At 39.7% G+C, this 13,112-nt stretch overlaps 1 protein-coding gene across 2 annotated transcripts in view; it reads right to left on the reverse strand.

Moving 5' to 3' along the window:
• The window catches only part of dlc1 (DLC1 Rho GTPase activating protein), a 68,131-nt gene that overhangs the window by 31,395 nt on the left and 23,624 nt on the right, over window positions 1–13,112 (reverse strand). The window contains exon 1 of one of the 2 annotated variants that reach the window (XM_014007849.1): window positions 11,213–11,477. The exons of the other annotated variant lie outside the window; for it this stretch is intronic. Coding sequence (XP_013863303.1) covers window positions 11,213–11,330 — 118 coding nt within the window. The 5' untranslated portion in view covers window positions 11,331–11,477. Of the gene's footprint in view, window positions 1–11,212; window positions 11,478–13,112 lie in introns of those variants that run through there. 2 annotated transcript variants of the gene reach the window in all.

A 13,112-nucleotide genomic window follows, 5' to 3' on the forward strand; every position in this document is an offset into this window, starting at 1 on the left:
AAAAAAAAGACACACAGAAAAGACACTGAAATATTTTGCATATTATTTTCATTAGTCATGCATGCAGATCGGCAATGGCTGCTTCACAGAGATAAAATAATGGCAGGAAAAGAGCAGAGCAAGGAAATGGTTTAAGGAGGTTTAAGAAAAAATAAAGCTAATGTGAAAATTAAAAACTGACATTCAAGATTTAACTTTGAGAATGCAAAGAATGTATTGTTATATTTGGAGCTGTACATATGCACCAAAGCAATTCAGAAAGCAAGAAAAAATGAGAATAAGACTGTTTAAATCTCTTATAACCATCTAAATGTAGAGTACACATATTCTGACATAAACTTAAATGTTTTTTTACTTCAATTACTTGTGATTATTGCAAAMGCAAGCCCCCTTCCAAGTGACAAGACCTGTTTAATGATAAAGTTTTGTTGTTATTTGCCTGTACTAAAAAGAAATAGTCAGGTTTAATGTATTTCTACAGGCTCAAAGTTGTGGAGTGTTGCTGTGTGTGATCACATTCTCTACGAACAAGAGGTGGCTGTGTGCTTGGAAAACCAACATGAATATTTGGGGAGTGGTCAATGATGCCAACCTTTTGGTTGTGAATGAATAAACAGTCAGAGATGTGCTGTAATGCCTGGAAACTTCCAGACCTGCCATATCCAACCCAAGTGACGTACAGTAATTACTTTTTGGATGAACATATGTTCCAGAAATCTGCAGTTTTCCAAAGACAACACACAGACAAATATAATTCAAGAGAGATTTACCAATAGTTTTTTTCCTTTTTTACATAACTTTATTTTGTTTAACTTAGAAATAAGAAAAACATAATGTTTTTTTTCTCGATTCAAATTGCAAATATTCAGTAAAAAAAGGAAAACAAGATAACATTGAGGTGATAATAACTGACCCCATTTCTGCTGATTTTTGCTCATCCCCTTTAAAGCAAATACAGCTTTAAGGCACTCATGTGCATCAAAGATATCAACAAGGACCCATAAGAATGCAAAGCCTGTTGATAGTATCTGACATGGTGATGAAGTGCTCGGGTTGGAGGCAGAGTTGGCATATACTTGGAGGAGTTGGCAAGAAGGTAAAAAGCATCTGCCAACAAGCTTTCAGCACTAATGAATCACGGGGCTTCGGGTGCAAGGTGTAAGCTGCAATCAGAATGAAAAGGAGCCCTGCGGCGACAGATCTGGGACTGTAAGTGTAGCTGTAGGCCTGAGTGGTTGAGAAGAACAAGCAGAAAATGACATCACGTTGAAAAAATGGGTGAGAGTGTGAACACATGCCTGATGTTTATGTGCATATGAGTTATTAWGTTTTGATATAACACACTTCATGTCCAAAGCTTGTTTCCTGTTTTTGACTCAAGCCTGCCTCCTAACTGAGAAGCAAATTCCGAAGTAGCAGACATTTCTTCTCTTTCTGTGTGTGTGTGCTTAATCTGTCAGGGAGCAACGCAGGAAGCTCTTGCTTTAGTCTCCTCTGCTCTGACCTGTGACCCTTTGTGAACCCTGACCTCTGGACCACGTGACAAACCGTGCAGACRTGAAGGCTGCGATGACGAACACAAACCAGATTCACCTGAGAGAAGATCGCCGATCACAAGGATTTCTGCCATCTTCTTACATCTGACAACTGCTGTCATTTTTCAAAAGATAAACTGAGTCAGATGAAATATTTTTATATTTCTAAAACAAGTTGATGCATTYGAAATGATTGCTGATCGTTTCTCGTCTCTTGTTTCGCTTTATGCGTTCCTCAGCTGCAGGCTGCCAAAATCACAACAGGAAGGCAGAGATCAGCCAWTGTATTGTCTCACTCCTCATGTGATAACGCTGACCTACTAATCGAGAGGTGGACATGGTATTCACAAGACAAAAGCCCCACACATGCAGAAATCAAAGGCAGAAATAGTTTTCATGATTGCAAATTGCACGCATTTGCATGTTTGACATATTTTTCACGTAGCCCTCTGAGAAACAACAAAGATGCTTTTTGATGCGATTGTGAAAGGGCTTCAGATAGAAAATGTAAATGTTTGTCTGTGTGCATAGCTGACCTAAATCCAACAGGGAGGAATTTAAGGAATCAGATAAATTTGGTTAAATGGAAACAAACAAAAGGAAAGTCTTCCTGTATAAGGAAAGGGCTGCACCTTTAGTTCTGTTATAAATAGATGGTTTTCATCGTAAAACAATAAAAAAGATGTAAGATATTAGAGATTAAAGCCTAACGCCCAGCTTTGTCACTGGATCCACTTAAAACTTTAAGTGATTATCCCTGATGCCCCTAGATCACCCGCTCCACCCAACACCCAGACACAGTTTATTTATTTTAGAAGCTAATGGATGGCACTGATTTGTCTGAGAGAGGAGAAACTGGGTGATGAACAGGAGCCACAGTCAGACCTGTGACTTCGAAAAAAAAAACTGCTCTTCATTGGTCCCAGGAGGATGATATCTCAGCTCCTGAGTATGAAGGAGGACTAATCCTGTCCAGCTGGAGTTTGGCAGGCAAGAGACAGAGACTCCATATTTCCAAGTGTCTGAGTTCTGGATCTCATCACTGACCTTCCTGCGATCGCCCTTATCTTCCCAGGAGCCGAGCAGCACGACTGGACAGGAAATTTAAAACATAGGCTCTGGAGAAATGCTCTAAATTACACTGTCAACAAAGATTTGATGGTCTGAATCAACAGAGCAGACGCATGAGAAAAAAAAAACGTGATGCTGTTTTAGTGAATGTAATGAGAAGTACCATTATACTGTGAAAGCTGAATTAGAAAAGGTGGTACATTTTGTTGTTTGAAGCAGTCAGCAAGGAGCTCTGAGCTGTCAGTAACACAATCTGTATGAAGATGAAAGCTTATCACATAGGGCAGAAGAGAGAATAAGGAAATAACAGATGTAGTAATGCTGCTCACAACCCTAAACAACATTAAACCTGAACCATGAAAAATGATCTCACAGTCTAACAGAGAAAACTGAACCTCCGTCTTTTGCATCACTTGCCAGACACCAGATCAGYAAAAAAGCTTGATGATGCTGTCAGACTAACACAGCAGTACGAATGATTGTCTCCTTCCAGAMCCCATCAGATTTTTCTAGTTTACCCACTTGCTCAGTTGTGAAAGCTACATAAACTTAGCTCAGGAGTGTAGGACACTAAATTCATATCTGAGCTTTAATAATCACAGCGGAGAAAGAGATTTGATGATGTTTTACACTTCCTTTACACCAAAAGATGACCCCACAGATGACAAGAGTTGATCAGTCAGGAACAAATTAAATATAAAACATCTTAAATTCTGTTTCTGTCTGTTRGGTGAATCTAAAGCAGATTTTGAAAATGCCATTAAGCAGACGTGCATCTGCTGTCTCTCTAACCTGGTTTAAAGTAAATAGTCTGAGCTGCATTGTGTTTCTGACGATGAGAACAAAAAGAAAACAATGAGACAACTTCTGGAATTTGTTTCAAGTTTCAACTTTGCATGTTTGTTCATGTTACAAGTCACGTCAGTAAAAATATTGAACTCCAAAACATTTTCTTTCACCCTCACATGCATCAAATAAGCCTTTGACTGTAAGCATAAACTGGTTTTAATGTCGCTGTCTCTCCATCATTTTGTTCTAATGTGCAAAGGTGCGATACAATCTCTAATAGAAACTCTTGAAGGAAACCTCAGGCTCTTGTGACCACAGAAAAATAACACAGTTTTTCTTTCCTTATAGTGCTGATGACCTCAGGGCAACGAGGCAAGAGGGCAGAAAAACACGTTTAGAGGAAAGGGAGATTTGGGGGGGTTTGAATGTAAAGTTTTTCAGGTTTTAAATTTGATCTTCAAAAATGTTGTTGACGTGAGGCCTCAGTGAGCCTGGATTTTCCAGCTCACGTTTCACTGTGTGCATTTAAGAAGAGCCACTTAAGTGGTTCACATGACAGCTGTATTGACCCTGCAGAAAGACAGACAAARGGAATAAAAGACCCAACATGTTTACTAATCATTAAGTGTCAAATGGAAGCTGAAAAAAGACAGATACGCTCTTAAAAAGGTTTAAAAAACATTCCCATATGGGCAAGCTGATAAATAACTGGATGATTTATAAGAAATTACTGATAATTATAATGTTCTGTGTAGTGGAGAAAAACATCTGTCTGAATAGTTAAATGCACATGATGTTCGCTGACCCTGACATCAACACACAAAAGTCATTAAGTTGTCGATGTGTCACCTAGCCAACAAGCTAGCACTTAGCGCTTCAGTGCATCTGTTATTGGCAGCTGTAAAGAGTCAAATTAGAGGTTCTGCCTAAATTTTGGAAGGCGACAGCGCTCAGCCAGTGGCCTCGTGTTCCCCCACCGAAGGTGCCAAAGGGGTTAGGATCCCCGTGTGACCACAAGGTGAAAGGTCACTGCATACATCCCTTGATCAGTGCGGTGGGAGTGACGTTTATTGGTCGACTCGTCCAAAAAGAGATTATGGTAACTCAAATTTGAGGTTTCCGATGGAAAAAAGAGGGAGTTGTTAAAAAGTTAAAAAACAAAGATCATGTGAGAGAATATGGTTGTAGCTTTCTAAATAAACTAAAGCAGCTCATTCAGGCCAGTTGTTTGGCTTTTCGTTTTCTGTGGTCTAAAGTCTCGTGGAGATTAGAAGAACAACATGAAGAAAGAAAACCTGTATTCACTGAAATAAATTATACTGATTATGTTTTACCAACAGCTGAAGCCACCTTATTATCTACTGAAGTTGTAGCTTGTGATGTACACACTCTCACTCTGATGGCTCAGTCCAAACTTTAGTCTGGTGCTTAAAGCAAAACTCACAGAGAACAAGATTTAAACTGTGACAATATTAGAAAAAWTTTTTCGCAAGGTCCTTACAAGATTTTTTAGACACTAAACCTTTGAAGCTGATACTGATGTGTCTTTGTAATTAAGAAAAAAAAMCAGTCATTTTTTAAACAGATGCTTGTAAAAGAACATAACAGGAAACTTAAACTAAATACAACCATGTGTGTTTAAACTCTCAGAAAACCAGGAGTTAAGCACTGCTGCAAAACTACGTACATTTTACTCTTGGCCTTTGTCAGGACAGGAGTTTTTTTAGTAATGGTACATGTTAAGTTTGTWTTTTGTAAATTATACAACATGCACTGTTTCCTGATCATTGCTATGGGGGCCACTGAAAACCCCGGGGTGACACTAAACCCAAAAGCCAGAACATAATTTCTGTATATTTGTTATGTTGTTGTCATTAGAAGTGATTTGACAAATGGAGCAATGCAAGAGTTAATTAATTACCTTCTGATGTCCACAACTCTACTTTACTTCTTTTATTTATTCAGTTGGAAATAAATAAACGGAAACTCAGTTATAACCTATTTTTAGCCTTCACTCTCATTTTTAGACAAACCAGTGTTTTGATTGGACAATACAGAGATCTACAAGCTGCTACATTAGTGAGGAAGACATTGTAAGAGGAAGGTTTGTCCTTGATGTTAGCATGTGTAGAAGACAGTCCTAAACTAAAGACAAATATTAGAGGAAACGAGGATTGTTTTAAAAATGTGTTTAATTTTTTAATGTCACTCCAAACAAGTGAAAAAATGTGAAGGACAGAATAAAGAATGTAGCTTTTGGTTAGATTAAATGATGCATTGTCATTGAGGATATTGGACCGAGGAGTCAACCAATACCAATAAAAACACCAATTTAAATRGACAAGACATGCAAGTGTAAAAGCATCATTTCAGTGCAATAAAAGCAGTATAGTTGGTGAATATCTTCAGAGACACCATTGCTGGCTATTCAGTCCTTTTATCCTACTATATCTACAGAGATAAAGTTCACTCAGCTGATATTGATGGAGTTGCAGGTTGTAGAAAAGCAATTTGCACTGTCAGCARTACTGATTACTCCAACACAAATTCAGATAAAAAAATCCATTTGAACTTTTCCACTCTCTGAACATTGAAACATTATCTCTGTTTTAGCTTAAATGTCTAGTTATTCTGTAGYGTTTTAGGAAAAAAAGAAGAAATTCTTCCAACACATAGCTGGAGCCAATAAACACATTTAAATGAGCTTTAGCAATGCAGTAAATGAAACCACCTGCTTTGGACCGAGCTTGTGTGAGTCGGAGAGAAGAAATGGATAAAAACATGTTCAGCAGCGATGTAAGAAAATGGCTCAGTGTGTTGACGTTTCTGAGAAATTTTCTCTGACAGTTTTAGAAGCCATTAAAATCAGAATGAAGGCTTTTACRAACACTCTGCTTTACAAATTTATTAAGCCAATGTGTTTAATGCACTGTTTTAGTTTGATTCAAATACAGGTTAACACTAAYATTTGCTTATTTTATTCATGTCATGATCTAAACTCAAGGTTTTCTTATCAGCTTTTAACCATTCTAAGTCTGTTTTTCAATCAACCTAAAAAACTAACAGGAGATTTCCTCCAATCAATCAWTTGAAGAGTCAAAAAACGTTAACAAAGAGGATTATAGCCCCAGATTTCCTGTAGATAGACTCGGTTAATTAAAATAAGACTAACCCACTGAGCGCAGTTAGAGCYGACACACAGGAAATGAAGTCCCACCAGCGAGTAAACAAACAACATACCATGAGCTCAGGAGCCCCAAGAGGCAGTTCAGTCACCAGAGATGAGATGGTCTTTAATGGGCCACTAAAACGTGTTTTAAGGACCCCATCTGGAATAGATTCTGACAGAATGTGGCTAATGATGAGTGACGAGACACGCTATCTTACTGGCCTCGTCTAACAACACGAGTCGTTTCAGATTAATGCTCCATCAACACAAACACTAAACCCTGAGCTTCTAATACACAGACAGCTMTGCGTTCTGACTGGTAAGAATGCTTTGATATTTTTGATACCTAAAATTATTAGCACATATGCAGCCACAAATGAAAACCTAGAATTTTTTCTTTTTTATTTCAAAGGCACAATTCAAACTTTAAATGTTTTAGGCCATACTATCTATCTATCTTAATGTTTTTGTTTTGTTTTGCTTTAAAGAAATCAAACTTTGCTCCAGTTTTTCATGTCCCTACCAGGCCTGCTCATCGACAACATAAAACATCTCTCTGATAAAGCARTTGTGATCACCTCTGTAGTGTTGACTAAAGCTGCTGGAGAAACACCTTCCACACAGTGACTCGGTCTGATAAAGACAGCTTTGTGTCTGCCAACAAAGCAGCCCYGCTCCACGCATCTCTGCTGATGGAGTGGAGCAGTGGGCTGATCTGAAACATTTCAGCATGAAACAGGACATTCTTTGGTGCCAAGGCAGGAGTGAATTCCATCATTTGTGCAAATATTTGAGTACACCACTTTAGGAATCCCAAGTTGTGCTAAAAAGAAATAGGTGCTCTGTGAGCGCCAGGACCATAATAATCTACTCTTCACCAGCATAGCACAGTTGAGTTCCTTGTTCCAGCTCAGTTTTAGCCTTCTGCTTGAGCCTCCGAGGAAGACGACGAGTGTGTGGGGCGGGGGGCTGAAGAAGTGAAGCATGGGCAATGAATGGAACAATAAGAAGTCAAGAGGGTTCTTGCTGCTCTTGTGGAAAAGAGTCAGCTGTGCTACTTGAGTCAGGTTTGTTTTTAGAGGAGCAGAAATAATAGAAAACTCTCGTTAGAATTYGGCTTATAAAAGAGCAAATCCAAATGTCTTTAATTAAAGAAAGAACTTCAACTGAACAATAAACCAAAGACAGACCTTTTAGTGCAAGAGCCAAAGTAATTTTGCATATTAAGAAAAAAAAAGAGAACGTGAGGAAAGATGGAAGGAGAGGGAGCACTGTACAACAAGCAAAGTAAACAGATTTGGTGCGAGCTTTTCTGGAGTCACTGGGTTTAGCAAAACATTCCAGAGACTTTGAAACAAGTGGCCTTGTGGGATGGCGTAAGAGGGCTTTAAATCACTGACCAGAAACAGCCCTGAACAACTTTAATTCATTAATGAACATCTCAAGGGTTTTCACCAAATGTCAAGCTAAATGATAACATGATAACAATCTCAGGTTATCAAGCCCAAACTGATAACTTGTGCCCAAATCTCATGTCTGCTACCCCGATTAGCTCTCAAGCAATACAAAGTTTGCTTAAAGGCTCTTCTGTTGCTTAGTTTCAACAAACCTCACTCATGAGACACACATGGGCTTCAATAAAACCTCGGGCCCGAGCTGAGTTCATGGAAAAAGGATGCTCTTGGCCCACTTCTTCAGGGCCTCCTGACTCAGACGTGATGCAGGCTCAGCGGTGAAGACAGTGGAGTGCTTGGTAAAATAATAAAGAGGTGCTTTTTATAGCCACAAACTGCACGGCTCGACCTAAATGTCAAGCCATTCAGAAACGTGGCCTCCAGACAAGGGAACTGGTGTCTAAGAGAAACACTTGAAGCTGTTCTGYAGAATGAGTCACATGAAGTTTTCACGGTGACGCAGAAAAGGCGCAGGAAACATCTCAAACCACCAACATGTGAGGTGAGTAACATGCCTGCAACAACAGCACAGCAACACCTGTTATTACGTAGACTATGAGGGGAGGTTGTTTGTTAAAGGCCAGTGAGCTCCTGCTGTATATTTAAGATACCAAGACTGCACATGATTGCTGACTAATTAAACAAGAAGTTCAGTAAAATCAAAGCATGCCTTGTTGATACTGCATCCTGGTTCTCAGCACAGACTGTACAGTTTCATGCAAGCTTGTGGCGCATGATTAGTCAGACCAAAGAGACTGTAAATGGAAAAACAGAAAGCTTCTATTTGGAAATTTTTACAATTTTCCTGTTGCATATTTATAAGCTGCCAGCGGATGAGGGATTTGCATCACGAATGTGTTTTTAAATCTGTTGCCTGGTTTTGTGAGCTCATTGGCTTGAGGGACCAAAGATTTGGGTAAAAACATTATCGTTCTGAATTCATATGCAGACAATAAAAATCAGACTGCAACTCTTGTGTCCTCTGCATTTACAGTCATCTTTGTTTAGTCTACTCTGTGTGAGCAGAAAAAAAAATATACTCAGTAGTCCTCAATTTGACCTTACAACTCTCATTATCAGTAATGCACACTTCTGATTACCGTCTCAGCGGTTACTTCTTTGTTTTTTAACATGAACAGAAACCAGACTGTCTGTTATTGCTATGAAATTATCTTGTTGAAGCTAATTTGTTACATAGTCGCTTGCTGTGTTTTCATTCAAAGACCTCTCTGCTGATGTCACCTTCTTCTTACTTCCTCTTTCGGCATCCTTCAACCATGAAATGGCCCTGTCGGGTGTCTGCAGAGTCCTACAGGCCCACAAAAGACCCGGAACATCTGCRTGGTTTAACAGAAGCAGAGCATGAGCAGACCGGAACATGTCTGAGGACCTCCCAGTGACCCGCTATTAAGCCTCATTCAAAAGCTTGACTGCCACTTAACAATTACACATTTACACACAAGTGGGGACAAAAAGGACACAAAATATATACACTCAAAAGTGAGCCCTCAGCTATAATACTTATGTAGCTAAAGTATCTTTTTGAAAATGTCTTTCTGTTCTTTATATTTCAGGTGGTCATCTTTTGTTGATGAACACCTTATTTTGAGCTACTTTTGCTAAATAAGTAGTTTTTCCTGTGAATCACCTGGCTGCATGTCAGCACACTGCCAGTATCATCTGGTACAGGACAATTGGTCTGCATTTGTRTCTGTCATGGTGTTAGGATTCCTGCTGAAGTTATTTAGCAATATTCTTGCCATCATTTTATTGGTCATCCTGTTTGTTATTATCCATCCATCCATCCATCCATTTTCTGTACACGCTTCTTCCTTTTCAGGGTCGCGTGGGTCACTGGTGCCCATATCCAGCAGTCACAGTGCGAGGGGCGGGGTACACCCTGGACAGGTCGCAAGTCCATCACAGAGTCGCAAGTCCATCACAGAGTCAACTAGCTGTTTGTTATTAATTTCTTGTATTTAGCATGTTTTAGTTCTCTTAGGGACTTTTACTACATCCTGTCCATATCTTTGGGAAAAAAATGAAATTGTATTGGGTAATTTCTCATTATTAAGCTACAGATCAGATTTCTGAAGTAGCCAGACATGATGCAAATCAATAGCAACAAGTAATCTTCACTCAGGTGCAGGTGATTGTTACAACATTCAGTAAAGCCAGAGACACAACAACAGGCCTGGGTTTAACAAAAGACGTGGATTTTTCTGTAATTATCACCTTTAAGAGAAGCTCTTACACAATGTTCAGTTCACAAAAAAAAAGCAAAAAAAAAAAAAAAAAACGGAGTGTACAGTGAGTGCCATGTGGGACAAAATAAACATGTCAGCACAAGTGGCATGGAGGCCAGTAAAGCTGAGCGGTGCTGACATAATTCAGTGAGCACTTTCTGAACACTTTGTGCWGAGTGCTCCTGTCTGTGATTGAGCAAAACTGCTCACCTGTCTTTTCCTCCTGACACTTCAGCTGTTCACATCGCTGTGCTCCTTTCAAATCACTCAGACCCTGGAAGTCARCTGTGACCTGAAGCCTTCAGTAATGATTTACTGGCAAATGTATAATATAAAAATTGCTTCATAATGAATTTATAGTCAACATCAGACATTTGGGTCTAACATAAAGAGCACCTCAGGTAATCTGTCGTCAGGCTGCTGCTCTTATATGAAAGAGGAATATACTGTATTATTTAGAGACGTGCTTGGGAGAGAGTTGGGGCTCCAGTCTAATGGACTCAGTCCAGTTTTGTGGGGCCAAACCACACCTATGGCATCAGCAGGCCAGCTAGTCAAAAAGAGAAGGACTGTTTATCCAAATAACAAAGCAGAATAAAACTCTGTAAATGCAACAACAACTGTGTGAAAAACAATGACATCATGAGTGCAGATGTTTCTAGGCTCCGGCCTCCACACCCATCCATTAAATGATAGTGATCTGTTGATCTATTGATCTGTTTGTCAGAAACAAAGGTGACTCAACACAAACCTTGAATCAAATCTTGTCCTCAATGACAGTGCAACTTCTACCACATGATTTAAAAAAATATGAGACTACACAAACTTAATTGCAAGCATTTGCTTAGGAATAAAAAATCCCCCCACATCCACACATTAGGAAGAAAGCTACGAGCTAACATCTACWCACATGCACCTACTGACTCACTCGATGCTTTTAGCTCTTACCTGCAAGTCGCCCTTCTCTGGCAGGCCTGCTGAGCATATCTAGAGCTTTGGAGGTAGAAGACCTAATGTGGTCGCTGAAGGACCTCTGGAGCAGCAGCAGCCTCATGGAGCGAGACATCACCTACGTTAGTCTCCTGCTCACCTGTTCCTGAGCTGTTTGATTTTCAGATAACAGTCCCAGCTCTTTGCCTAACTTCCAGATCTGATTATTTCTCTCACGTGTCCTCTACATCTATCTGGCTCTGCAGCGGGGTCGTTTCCGCCGTTCTCTCCTCCTCACTGCTCTGTTTGAGTCCCGGCTGATCACTCCCGTCTGCTGCAGCAAGCATCAGTGCASTAACTGCTGGGACACATCCAGCCAGTGCTGCAATGTTCTCATCTTCTATTCTGCCAGGGAGTGTGAGTGTATGTGTGCATCTGAGAGAGAGTGAGTGTATATTTGTGTGGAATTCTAAGTGCTTTCTGACACAAGCTCCAGCGCTCTCTCTCTCTCTCTCTGTGAATATCTGAGTGGTTTACAGTCACGACAGTCGCGTTTCATCGTAGCTCTCACTCGTCTCTCTCTTTTTTATGTGCCTCTTCTGTGTCACCTTCATCCCCACATCACACGCAACGATCACACCTCGTCTAGACGTGAGCAGAGCAATGATGGTGACGTAACGAAGACAACCTGCTTCTTTTTAGGCTCCACCTGTCCAAGTCTATTTAAAGCTAAACCCATCACAGAAAATAAATTAAGAGAGGGAAAGAAAAATGCCTTAGAAGTAAAATGGGCATAATGATAGCACAAGACAGCTGAATGACAAAAGAAATGTTACATTATTTATCAAAAAAGTAGAAATAACTGGATTTTTATTAATAAGGCCACACAAGTGGTACAACAATTTGGCTTGTATGTGTTCACTATGTTCACAAACAAAACACTTCTGAAAATAAGCTCTGCATTTTTAGATTAAAAAAAAACAAACRTGTTTTGAACATTATGTAACAAAGCATTTAAGCTACTGAGACGAACCAAAGCAGCACAATAGAATCCATTACTGCTGCTGAGCTGATCGGGTAAATCTGATTTAGCCACTATTATTTAGGCAAGCACCACCACTCTGAGGCCCGTGAAGAGGCTTAGTCACTCAGTGAAAAACAAAAACACGAGTAGCTTTAGTAAATCTTCAGAGTTCAAGTTATGATGATTTAAAAACATTGAATGAGCAGCTGATGTTGATTATTTTCTGTTTTAAAAAATTTAACAATAATAACAAAAAACTTGTATACCATGCAAAATAAATATTCAAAGAGGTAAACGTACAGTTCTATTGTGTGACCAGCAAGACGACTAACTTGAGGAAAAAGAGCTAAATTACTTTCAGAAGCTGGACGGGTTTGATTGTATTGGCAGTTTGACGCCCTTAGCTAGCTCTAATATCTAAGGATATTTCTCAGAATTCAGAATTAATGTTTGCCTCTTAGATTGATCGGACCCATCTGGTTTTGTTCGGGTTAAGAAACTAATTAGCCGAGTGTGGTTTGTAATGTGCAGTTGTGAGCAGGATGTACTGTTCGGGGCTGACCGCCATTACATTCCACACTAAGCTTCACGCTTGACGAAATGAGCCAATCAAGCTGATTGCCCCAGCGAGTGAAGGTAATGTACCCAGCATGGATTATTTCAGCTTGTTGATAGCATTGTGCTCATCACGGTCAATTTGCTTTATGGTCTCCAGAGGTTTGCTGGGAGGGATACGGTTGGATTGCCATTTATTTACTTTTAGTATGTGTCTCTGTAATAACGGTTTGGCCTCTGTGACAGCATTGTAAGAGTATTAAAATGTTCTCTTTTCTACTGTCACACACACACACACACACACACACACACACACACACACACACACACACACACACA

This window comes from Austrofundulus limnaeus, unplaced genomic scaffold (assembly GCF_001266775.1).
Source record: "Austrofundulus limnaeus strain Quisiro unplaced genomic scaffold, Austrofundulus_limnaeus-1.0 Scaffold45, whole genome shotgun sequence".
Lineage (NCBI taxonomy): Eukaryota > Metazoa > Chordata > Actinopteri > Cyprinodontiformes > Rivulidae > Austrofundulus > Austrofundulus limnaeus.